Below are 12,373 nucleotides of genomic sequence, written 5' to 3'. Positions count from 1 at the left end.
CACCATGAACTGAAAACCATTTGCATTGGTGGTCTTCTGAATTCGGCAAGTATGTGGCGCTGGCAGGCCTCACCGTGTCTTGCACAGGCCTGCCATGTCACCCTCCCCAAGCAGGAGCCTATTAATAGTAAACTAATAGTTGGCCTCGGTGACATCAGGCAGATTAGATTCACTTCAAGGGAGACGGCTGGGAAAACGTCGGCTCAGCCCATACTGCTTTATAAACAAGTAGCGAGCGCACTTCTGCTCCGTCTGCTGCCACTGCAGCTAGTGAATATGCGCCGCACTACAAGCGCAGTAAAGGTGACTTCTCGTTGGTTGGGGACCCATAGGATTTGAGAGGACCAGCCCAGGGAGGTGGATTAGCAGAATCTGTGTCATCTTTTTAATGGCACCTTTCTGCAAACAGTCTCGAAGAGTCCTGAAGTTAGAGTCGCTCTTGGGTCTGGATGATTTGAAGGTTTTAAGTGCTGTTGTTTTTCACCTGTTTCTCTCCATGAAAACACATTGAGAGAACCTGATTAAATAAAAGCTATAGTATTAACTATTAAAGCTATTACTATGATGTATATATATATATATATAATATAATGATAGAAGTGCTCCTATGAGCTGGCTTTAATTCTAGCTTAGTTAAACCATCACAGTTCAAGCTAAACTACCATACACTGTGCTATGTCTTGCCTTTCCTTTCAAATTCTACTTTCTGGTATACAATTTGAATGTTTCCTTTATGTTTGCGATTGTATTTGTTTATTCACATGAGTTCATTATGAATTCATTATTTAATAAAAACACTTATATTCTAGTGTCAGGTATACTGTGATCATAATATTCTACACACAAGGATAGACTGGCCTATCAGTCAGAAAAAGGAGGACACAGCCCTCCATTTGACTGTGAACGCTTTCTGTTCCTATTAGCGATATAAAATGCCTCTGTTGAGGTCTGTGGATTTCTGTGTGATGACTGGTTCACACCCTTGTTACAATTACAACGCGTTGTTGTCTGTAATACCCCTGTGGTCATAGTTGCTGTAACAATGTGTTTAAGTGAGAATGCGAACATCTGTGACACACACACACACACACACACACACACACACACACACACACACACACACACACACACACACACACACACACACACACACACACACACACACACACACACACACACACACACACACACAGACACCTTTTGGGAATACTTGATATGTCCACAACTGTCCGGACCTGCTGGATCACAGTTTCAGACAGTCACGCTTGGGCTTTTTGTTTTTCGGGGGGTTTTACACCACAGATCAACCAACATACAGGCAGAGAAAACAACAGACTGACTGACTGACAGACAGATCAACGGACCCTTCAATAACACAATGATACAGTTATTACCGCCAACACAAAATGCTCTCACACACAGTGCATTAGGACAAATTCACTCTGCACCACTGACAATCAATAGCTAAACCAATCTGCGGTTCGTTGGCAATCCACAGCACTTAACTGTTCAGCCATATCCTGCCAGCTGCGAGTAGAGGGTTATATTAGCATTTATCATTTATGTTGGGCACAGTTTCTGGAAAGTTCTAATGGAAAGCCTCATCACGGCCTTCATCTCTGTACCCAGGGTGGATAATTACTATCAGCCAGCATTTCAATCTGATAATCTATCAACCGCTATTGAGAACTTCAGGACTTTTCCCAAAAATGTAGTTGGATGGAAAAAGTAGTAGTGGCTCCCATATTTCTTTAAATGCAGAGGCCTCAGACTACTGGAAAATTGCAGCAACCCACGAAGAAAAAAAATAAAATGAATGGCCTAGCACACAGCGTTGCCAACGAAAGAACAATTGTGATTTCAGCAAGACTCTCTGTACATTATGATATCCAGGAGAGAGACATATTTTCATTCCACATCTTGGAACCAACTGCTCGAGCCAAACTGAGCCTCAGACCCTAAATTACCGCAACATCAACAAACAATCCTTAGGACAAACAAAACTTGTGAATTTAACCATTCTAAACAACAAAATCCTAAATATAGTTTTTCACCATGTACCCGAGCGGTGTTTGAAAACACCCTGTATCTAAGTCCTGATTAGTCTAAATAATTTTAAGGGGTCCTGGGAGACAACCATTTTGCTCAAACAACTCTTTGCCAAAACATACATCATCTTTTATATAGGCCTAATGTGGCAGTATTCTGCAAGCTAGACACAAAACAAAAACATTTACTACACTAAACTTTCATGCTCTTTTCTTAATTCCTCTGTCTTTTGCTTCTCACTGGACCTGTCTGTAGGTGTATCGTTCCTAACTCGTAATGCACCCGTCTGTCTTTCTCTTGCAAAGTTAACCTGAGTTACACAAGCCAGGCCAGGTTGAAAGCCGCCAACCTACTTTTCCAGTTCCTTCCCTCACTAGACAAAATCCTCAACTGTACTATACGGTCTACTTAAATATGTATCATTTGTAGACCAACCTCAGGCCATTGTTTTTGCCCATGTGATTTTTATTTTATTTTATTAAAACGTCTTAATTACCCACACAGAAACAAAGGAGTCTGCAGGATGAAGACACGACATCGGACGACATTGACAACGTTTCATGTTTGAGAAATCAATAAACGCTCAAGGATGTTTCAGATATTTTCGAGAAAAGCTACCCTGGAGTGGTATAATTGACTTTATTCTAGCAAAAAAATTTAGAGACCAAGCCTGTGTGAACTATAGTAACCTCGTGACAGTGGTGGACAGCTGCTTTCAATTACAACACAGTCACTGGGAACAGAGGGAAACAGAAAGACGGACTGACACAGAGACAGAGAGACAACGAGAGAGAGAGAGATCAGTGGTTGGCTGGCTAAAGGAAGAGAGAAACATGAACAGACATGGGTGGGGGTCCTGATAAGTGTGCTAAACCCTAGAAATGTTGTGCCCAAAGTACACCAGGCGCGTTGGCGCAGCGTAGAGGCACGGCACACGGCGTGGTTTTTCACTGGCTTCCCCGGCTACGTGGTGAAGCGTCCCAGACACGTCGATGTTGTTGTAGAGAGAGGTGTATTGAAAACAACAGCAATTTAAATGTTTTTTAACAAAGTTTGATTTATTTATTAGTTATAGATATTATATATATATTATAGGTATTATAACAAGTTATTACTTGTTTAAAAATTACATTACAACATGTTGATCTTGTTTAGACTGTCTCACAATATGTGCTATGATCTCTGCAGACACTTTAAGTTAAACAAAGTCTTGCAGTTATCCAGTTAAAAGGTAAAAAAAAATGTTTTTATAGTAGCCTGCCATAAATAACTTTGAATATAACTGAAATTAGAGCAACAACTGTTATTGTTGAAGTTGGTCAGTAGGACAATACAGTTTGTATTATTGTATATTATTTTTATGTATTACATATACACCAAGAAGCCACAACATTTAAACCACTGACAGGTGAAGATATTAACATTCCTCATCTTGTTCCAATGGCACCTGTCAAGTGGTGGGATATATTAGGCAGCAAGTGAACAATTAGTTCTTGAAGTTGATGTGTTGGAAGAAGGAAAAATGGGCAAGCGTAATGATCTGAGCCACTTTGACAAGGACTTAATTGTGATAGCTAGAGGACTGGGTCAGAGCATCTCCAAAACAACAGGTCTTGTGGGGTGTTCCCAGTATGCAGTGGTTAGTACCTACTAAAAGTGGTCCAAGGAAGGACAACCAGTGAACTGGCGACAGGGTCATGGGTGCCCAAGGTTTATTGATGCGCACAGGTCTAACCCGTCTGGTCCGATCCCACAGAAGATGTCAAAACACACAGCACATCGCAGCTTGCTGTGTATAGGGCTGTGTAGCTGCAGACTGGTCAGTGCCCATGGTGACCTCTGTCCACCACCGAAAGCGCCTACAATAGACACGCTCTCGTGCCCATTGTAGGCACAATGGAAGAAGGTGGCCTGTTCTGATGAATCATGTTTTCTTCCATATGAAGTGGATGGTCGGGGTTAGGGTCCAATCCGATCGAGCATCTGTGGGATGTGCCGGAACAACAAGCCTGATCCATGGAGGCCCCACTGCCACTAATGTATTGGTGCCAGATACCACAGGACACCTTCAGAGGTCTTGTGGAGTCCACGCCTCGACAGGTCAGAGCTATTTTGGCAGCACAAGGGGGAGCTACACAATATTAGTGGTTATTAATGGTAGTTTTAATGTTGTGGCTGATCGTGAATGTTTGCTCTTTGTATTTAAAACGGGTTTTGATCAATAAGCAAATCCAACAACAGCTCTAGGTCTCTGGAACAATGTAGGCTCAGATAAAATACATTTACAATACCCCCGGAGCTAACTTCCGGGTGCCCCGCGCTGAGCACACTCTGCTACGTGGATGGGCGCTTGACGCTTGCGCGGGGTGGGGCATCTGGTCGGCTGCAGTGGGGCGAGCCTCGCCGGGCATGGGGGTCCCGCCAGCTTGCCTGCGGGGCGGGCGGTTAAGGCTGTCAGTCTGTCGGTGCGGGGCCTGGATCGGGGCCTGGATCGGGGCCTGCGGTCCATGCCCCGGCGCACGCCACCCGGATTCAGTGCCTGCGGCTGTGTCTTGTGCCTGCACTTGGCAATGGGTTGCATGTGTGCACCCCTGGGGTGTGGGGTATCATCATGCTCCCTGGGACTGGGTTATGCTCCTTGGGGCCGGGCATGGGGGTTGCTCCGCGGGCCTCCAACTTCTCTGAGTGCCCAGGCGTCTTCTGTGGCTGCAGAGCGGGGAGCTTTCCTGCAGCAGTGGGGTGTCTACGCAACTGCGGAGCTTGGGGGGGGCTTCGGGGCCCTTTCCGCTGCTTGGAGGTCCCACAACATAATAGTGACCTTATACACCAGAACCAATTGGGATCAGTCCTGTACACTCACCAGTGGGACACATTACACACACCCACACGCACACACCACCACCACCACACCTGTTCGGGTGCACCCCAGCACCATCCTGGTTGCATTCCTCTCCTTTCCTAGCTCAATTGCTGCCAAAACTATGACAGGAAAAGGCCACGTGCCCAATTCTAGATCCAGTTTCCCTGGACCCGATTTAACTCTGTTTTTCAATACATGTTGTCCTCCAATGTGTATGTTTTTGTGTAAATGATGGTTGGTTCAATGTTTAATTATCTCACCCGTGGTGAATCTCCCCTCTTGGAGTAGTGATCAGTTGTTTATAGACCCAAACATGGTAAATAGTTCTCCAAAGAGGGGGGTTGGCGGTGGTTCTGTATAACCAAAAACTGTTGTCTTGTCATCTTAAAGGTCGTCCACAGGACAGCGTTATTGCAGTAGTTCTTGAGGATTTAAGAATTAATAAAGAGTTGAATTGCAGGTTGAGAACTTGAACTCCACTTGCAGATGAACTCTGTACTAGATGCAGTGATATACAAATACTGTGTTGTAAGCCCAGCATGCTGACAGCACAGATAATACATAATACAAAAAATAATACATTTAAATTGATTGCACTCTTTACAAAAACATTTCTGTGTAGTTTTATCTCTTATTTTTATGAAAAAAAGCTCGCCCAGCTGGGAAAAAATAAATAAATAGGCCCCTCGCGCAAAAATAGAGAAACGCTGCGTGACTGACGTAGTAGTCAATGGAGTTTCAACAGTGGATTAACATGGATTTAATAGGAAGCGTGCACTTACCGCACCTACATAACGCGCCCGATGTACTTCTACCATCAGAGTAGCGACTGAATGTTTATCTCGGGGCGACAAAGCCGGTACGGTGAAGCCCGCCGCGTTGAAGTTGTGGATCTCCAACCCCCCTCCAACTGAACCTCAGAGACCTAAGGATCAGGCCCCTGCGTAAATCTGAGCAGCATATACCCACCACTCACAAACACATGCAGAAATATTTATAAGGCCACAGTATGGAATGCATGCTCTGGTCTGGTGTCAATGTTCATGTATAGCTTAGCTTTTCATGCAGTCCCATAAAAGGATCGATCATCAATCAACTGGGCCAAGCTGTTTGGTGGGAACTGGATTTTCACATCACAGAGACTACCAGAGCAGCTTCCAATCATGTTAGGAGACGATAATGAAGGCCACATTTGTGTTAACAAAACCTCAAACAAGGCCGCCAAGTGGCAAAAAATAAGAACCCCTGCCTGCAGGCTGAGTTCTAGGTTAGAGAGGGTGGGGTGTGTGTGTGGGGTTGAGAGGACAAACAACAAACAAAACAACAATTGTTTTTCACCGGCGTCAGCTGACCTAGAGTGAAAGGAGTTGACCTCGTACTGAAGCAGCAGCAAAACAAAACTAAGCAAAAAATAAAAATAAAAGGTGCAAAAAATGAAAATAAAAGGTGGTCAGTGCTGCCCTACATGTGACTTATTAACGGCAAGGGCTCCCCCAACGGCACAGCCTAGGCCAGTGGCTCCAAACGGTAACTATGGCAACCTCCTATCAAAGAACAACGCGGAGTAAGTGAAACCTGCAGCCACCGACACAATGGTGCGCCTGTCGATGCCCGCTCGCTCAACACAATCAGCCGAAGGGGGCCGATAGAGGAGGGCGGGGCATTCCGTTGGGTTCTTAACAGTTGGCAGCTTAAGGCACATAAGGTAATGGATACTGGGCACAGATGAAAGGCTCTGGGGAGAATAACTGAGTGAGTCAGCCACCTAACTGGTATACAGAAGCCTAATGTTACCGACTGCATCAGGGTTATTTGGCTTGCATTAGGGAGGGGCTAAAGCACTCTGATGGAACTGACGGAGGGTTACTGAGTGTTCTAGTTAGTGGCAATCAAAACACAAAGGCCTGGCAATGTCTGTATAATGCGGCAATTATGTACACAGTTATAGCCTAGAAGAATCAACAGGGGCAAACACTGGAAGCTTTGTCATCATCATATAGGCCTTGGAACGTGATGAAACTCAAGTCGATGGAAATTAACAAGCTGGACAGCTACAAACGTTAACACAGCCCAACAGCGCCAAATGCCTCGCAGCGTCCATCGAGGCACTTGCATTGCCGCATACGCGTCTCGAATTGCATTCGACTTGCACCCCTTGAGGTGCGAGCTGGGCGAGAGCCAGGGAAACACCCCGCGGGTGGCTTGCCGAGTGGGATTAGCAGCTGTATCCATGTATCTATGATCGGCGTGATGGAAACTAGGCGTTTGCATTCTTTTGCCGTCCGTTCACCTGCGCAGGGTTCCGCTCTAGCTTGTTAACCCCTTCCTCTACCTACCTCAAAAACTGCTGCTAAGGCACTCAAAGAGTGCTCAACAGGGTAGCAGCTGCAGTTTAACTAGGCTACTACTGTGCGTAAATGGCCGGAACTGTTTGACAGCAAGGCACAGTGTTACTGGCACATAAATACTCCCTTAGACCAATTCTAAACGGATTCCTCCAACAGCTCCTCTCGTGATCAGTTGGGTCCATATGAACTCTTCACTTAATCAGCAGACTTCACAATTCTGTTGTCTCATCATATAACTGGAGGGCCCTCATCTCTACATTTAGCTGTATCTTAGTTACTTTTAGCTAGCTTTATTTTGAAGGTGTATTGACAACCTATAACTGTCTCACAGAAGGACACGGCCAGAAAGGTGTTATTTCAACACACGTGTCAATGCCTGGGAGCAGAGAGTTCAAAGATTAATTACAGAAACATTCCTCAACCAAGAAAGAAGAATCATATCCTTCTTCCCATTCTTTCCAGTGGGCTGTTTTTTCCCCTGTCTCCCTCCCTCCACCGTAGTTTGTCTACCTCTCTCTCCCTCTCCCTCTCCACATCAATCTTTGTAGCCCTCTCCCTCTTTCGCACAAAAGCGCTAGCACTTCTGTGAAGGCCAGTTTCCTGTTTGTAGAAGAAGGGGAGATTTCCTCCGAGTGACGGAGTACTGGACACGGTGTTCTGCCCTTGCACAATCACAGGAACCCGGGGGGCAGCTGGAAATGGTCCGGCCAATCATAACCTCTATAGACATAACTTTAAAAGGTGGGCACATGTTTTGTGGGGATTAGTCAGTCTGATTCCTCGCCCTAGTCCAAGCACCGTGACTTCTTTTTTAGAAAGGCTAGTGTACTTGTGCACGCGCATAGGGATGCTCGCGCACGTCTGCTTTCCGCATCACCCCGCGCACACACGGAACACAAGCGCTCTCTTTTTACCGACACATACTGATTTAGTGTCAATAAAATACAGTTGGAGGGATGATGAGTATTCCAGCGATCCCCGTTTTTCTGCTGATCTCGAGCGTGGCTGAGGGAGTGCTATTGCTGATTCACACTGTGGACTCTACAGATAGGGTTACACTCAGAGAAACGCAGAAATACTTGCACGGGGACGAAGGCTGCATCTCTGGCAATGAGGGTGTTGTGGCTGGCCAGCCGAAATGAGGAAAAAAGGGAAAGTCTGCGATTAAGAACCGGGCTCATTTGTTGTTAAGAAGTCAACCTACATTTGAGCTTGCATGACATTATCTCTGGCTCAGTCCCTTTGTTTCCTTCTTGTTCCTTCCTTATGTTGCTGCAGTTACTGTCAATTGACTCCCTCCACCCTCAAACACTCATATGACAATGACAAACAGCCAAATTGAGAGATAATCCCTGAATGTTCTCAGACATTCAGGGATCAACGCTGTTGTGGCTGTCCTAACCAGGGGTGGGCTAATTAACACATTCTCCCGCTGAGCTGCTAAATGCGTTCACTAACTCACTCTCACACAATCACATTCTGGCATGATGCGACGACAACTCCCACTTAAATTTCACTGGTCTTCATTTTATGTCCACATATGCCAGGGCTGATCAGTTCACTCCCCTTGGAAGTCCAGTTTACAGGGACGGGCCTTGTGTAAACCCACATCCCCATGACAACATCGCTCGATAGACTTGGCCAGAAACCCCCTGTTTCTCATTGTTTTGACCGGAGGATTGTTAAGTCTGAGCAGACCGGGATCTTCTGCGTCATTGCATGAAGTCCCGATCCCAAAACAGTGCTGTTTTTAGAAGAAGAAGTTGCTCCTCCTCTGAATGAGAGGCGGGACCATACATCATTCTGAGACTCTCACGTTGCACCGAGGTGATCTATAGGGAGTGCAACGTAAGAGCACTGGTCATGCCAAGAAAGCAAATTTGAATTTGAGTGACTCAGTTGAAATTAAATTATGCAGTGTGACTTAAGAGCAGTGGTTATCGAGCTTTTTATTGGGATCCTAAATTTTAAACACATCGGGCATCGGACCCATTTGAGCATTTTGTCTCTGGAAGCCCACTCTCAGAAGAGATAGATAGATAGATAGATAGATAGATAGATAGATAGATAGATAAAAGTGAAACTAGGATCAAAACAGTCCTTATGCCCCATGAGCTAATGGTCTAATCTTGTTAATAAAAAATAGAGGTGGAGATTAACTATAAATAACTTTGGTGGGAGCCCCTGGGAATCTCTAGAAGGATCCCCTGGATATTATATTATTATATTGTAGTCTTGTTCCATTCGTCCCACGTCAGGCCACCTGAACACTTCTTGCCTACAATGATATTACAGCCATGGCACGTATCAAAAGAAGGACCAGGCGGAAGGAATGTGTTTTGGTCACCAGCAACCGGTGCTTTCCAGAACTGACCAGACACTTTGACCAGCTCCGTGCTCATTCATTTGCTCATTCATTGTGATGATCGCATAACTGATTGGGCTCCCTTGTGTTTGCGCCCAAGTCACAAAGAAAACACGCCAATCGTGCCCGGGCGTGGGCTGCGTCGACGTCGATCGTCACAGCAGCGACGCTGTGGATACATCTAGAGCAGCACCGAGTCCTGGACGTGCGCGCTGCGTTCGATGATCCGCGTTCTTTTCTGACGTTATCGCGTGAAAAACAAATAGCAACTAAGCAAGAAGGTGGCGTTAATAGTCACGGCAGACTGAGATAAAAAAAAAAATATGTATATATGTGTGTATATATCGGGGAGATGGCGGTTTTAAAAGTGAGCTGTACTTGCCTGCCAACTGTTTGATTGGCGAGTTGTTTCATGCGGTTGAACTGTTTCTTCATCTTCAGTCCCTTTATGGCGGAGTCGGCTTTCAGAGCTGGACCCTTTGGCTTGACATGAAACTCCCGGATTTTCGCTATTGTCGCAATGTTTATGTCCTTTTCCACGACTTCGCTACGACACAAAAAAGGCAGCCGAGGGCCATTGAGCTTCAAAGCCAATTAAAAAAAAAACAAAACCCCCAAACTAGTTCTCTAGCTTTTGGGCTAACCTTTCGACACTTGGGAGGAGAGTTGTGTTTCGGGATAGCGGCATGATCCTCGGACGTTCCTCCAAAAAGGTTCCCACGCATTCACTGTTTCCGGCGGCAGCTCTCCATAGCGGCGGCTGCTGTTAGCTTGTTAGCTGGTTAGCTTGTGCTCCAGGCTGGTTAATCCGCACAGCAGAGCACCTCTGTCGGCTTCGTACTGCCATCCAGCACCACCTCCCACTGGACATACTGCTGACTGGGCTAACTCACTCCCCCCCCCACCACCACCACCTCTCTCTCCCTCTCTCCCTCACACACACTCACACACACACACGCACACACTGCAATGTTTGCGTTCAGAGTGTGTGTGTGTGTGTGTGTTCATATATATATATATCCAAAACATCCAAAAGATATATATACACACACATTTCTTATTTGCAAGGTAATCGTTTGGGATGTTTCCGACGCCAATATAGCCCTTTATATTTCACTGTATTTTATTGTATTTAATTGAGCGAGAGGGAGAGAAATATTTGTAGATATTTGTCTTTTTTTGGCGAATATACTACCATATGCACTTGATACGTTTTTGAGTGACGTTTTTTATTATTTATTTATTTATGTGTGTATTTATTGATTTGATTTGATTGTATTTTATTTATATTTTAACCAACGCTTTATTGTTTTTATTCAACTGAGTTGCCTGGTAGGTTTTCCTTCCACTGTCCGTTCGACGCTTCGCCTAATTGAAAACCCCGCACCCCAAGCGACACCTGGTGGTTTGCAGGGGGTATAGCAGCCGCTCCATCCGGAGACTGCGGCGGGAAGTCATCGGTTTCATCAATGATCGGGTTGTTTCACTAATGTTCGCGTTCAGTTACAAAAGTGCTGCAATAAACGCAGATGTTGTAATCTTTGTTGGCATGTTTCTTGTCCCGTGAATACGTGTTGATTTATTTGTTTCATTAAAAGCAAGCAGTGTAAGCCAGAATCGGTCGAATCATAGCAAGGTAAGGCAAGGCAAGTTTATCTACATAGCACAACGAGCCAATTTAAAGTGCTTTCCATAAAAAATATAAAGCAAGACAAAGTGCAAAAGAAACACTTTATAAAAGGACATAGAATACATAAAGTTAAAAATATAATACATAGAATGTATAAGAGTAAGAGTGCAGTGCAAGGAATTAATATTTGCTTTAGTAAAAAGCAGCGGCAGGCACAAAAGTCTTCAGCCTTGATTTAAAAGAGGTGAGAGTTGCAGCAGACCTGCAGTTTTCTGGGAGTTTGTTCCAGATTTGTGACGCGTAAAAACTGAGTGCTACTTCTCCATGTTTAGTTTTGACTCTGGGGACAGAAAGCAGACCTGTCCCAGACGACCTGAGACGTCTGGATGGATCATAACGTAGCAGAAGATCAGAAATGTATTCTGGCCCTAAACCATTCTGTGCTTTATAAGCCAACAGTAGTATTTTCAAATCAATTCTTTGATGGACAGTGAAGCCAGTGTAAAGTTCTGAGAACTGGAGTAATATGATCTACTTTCTTAGTCTCAGTCAGGACTCGAGCAGCAGCGTTCTGAATCAACTGCAGCTGTCTGATCCATCTTTTAGGGAGACCTGTAAAGACACCGTTACAGTAGTCTAGTCTACTAAAGATGAATGAATGGACAAGTTTTTCCAAATTCTGCTAAGACATAAGTCCTTTAATCATTGATATATTCTAAAGGTGACCGTAGGCTGACTTTGTAATTGTTTTAATGGGGCTGTTGAAATTTCGGTCAGAGTCCATGACTACACCAAGATTCCTGGCTTGGTTTGTGCTTTTTAACAGTACCGATTGAAGCTGAGCGCTGGCTTTGAGTCGTTCTTCCTTGGCTCCAAAAACAATTACTTTAGTTTTCTATTTGTTTAATTGGAGTAAATTCTGGCACATCCTATCATTGATTTGTTCAATGCACTTGCTCTATGATTGTATTGGACCATAGTCCCCTGGTGATATGGTTATGTCAATTTATGTGTTGTCTGTGTAATTATGGTAACATATTTTGTTGCTTTCCATAAAATCTGAGCCAGTGGGAGCGTGTAGATGTTAGACAGAAGAGGCCCCAGAATGGAGCCTTGGGGAA

General features: G+C 44.8%; 1 protein-coding gene across 2 annotated transcripts in view; it reads right to left on the bottom strand.

The window, feature by feature from the left end:
* The window catches only part of arhgap17a (Rho GTPase activating protein 17a), a 40,497-nt gene extending 30,100 nt beyond the window's left edge, over window positions 1-10,397 (bottom strand). For both annotated transcript variants that reach the window (XM_080021913.1, XM_080021914.1), the window contains exon 1: window positions 10,005-10,397. In XM_080021913.1, coding sequence (XP_079878039.1) covers window positions 10,005-10,057 — 53 coding nt within the window. In that variant the 5' untranslated portion in view covers window positions 10,058-10,397. The remainder of the gene's footprint in view (window positions 1-10,004) is intronic.
* Between the last annotated feature and the right edge of the window lie 1,976 nt (window positions 10,398-12,373).

The sequence above is a fragment of the Zeus faber genome (genome assembly GCF_960531495.2).
Source record: "Zeus faber genome assembly, chromosome: 20".
NCBI lineage: Eukaryota > Metazoa > Chordata > Actinopteri > Zeiformes > Zeidae > Zeus > Zeus faber.
This window is presented reverse-complemented; position numbering and strand designations above follow the sequence as displayed.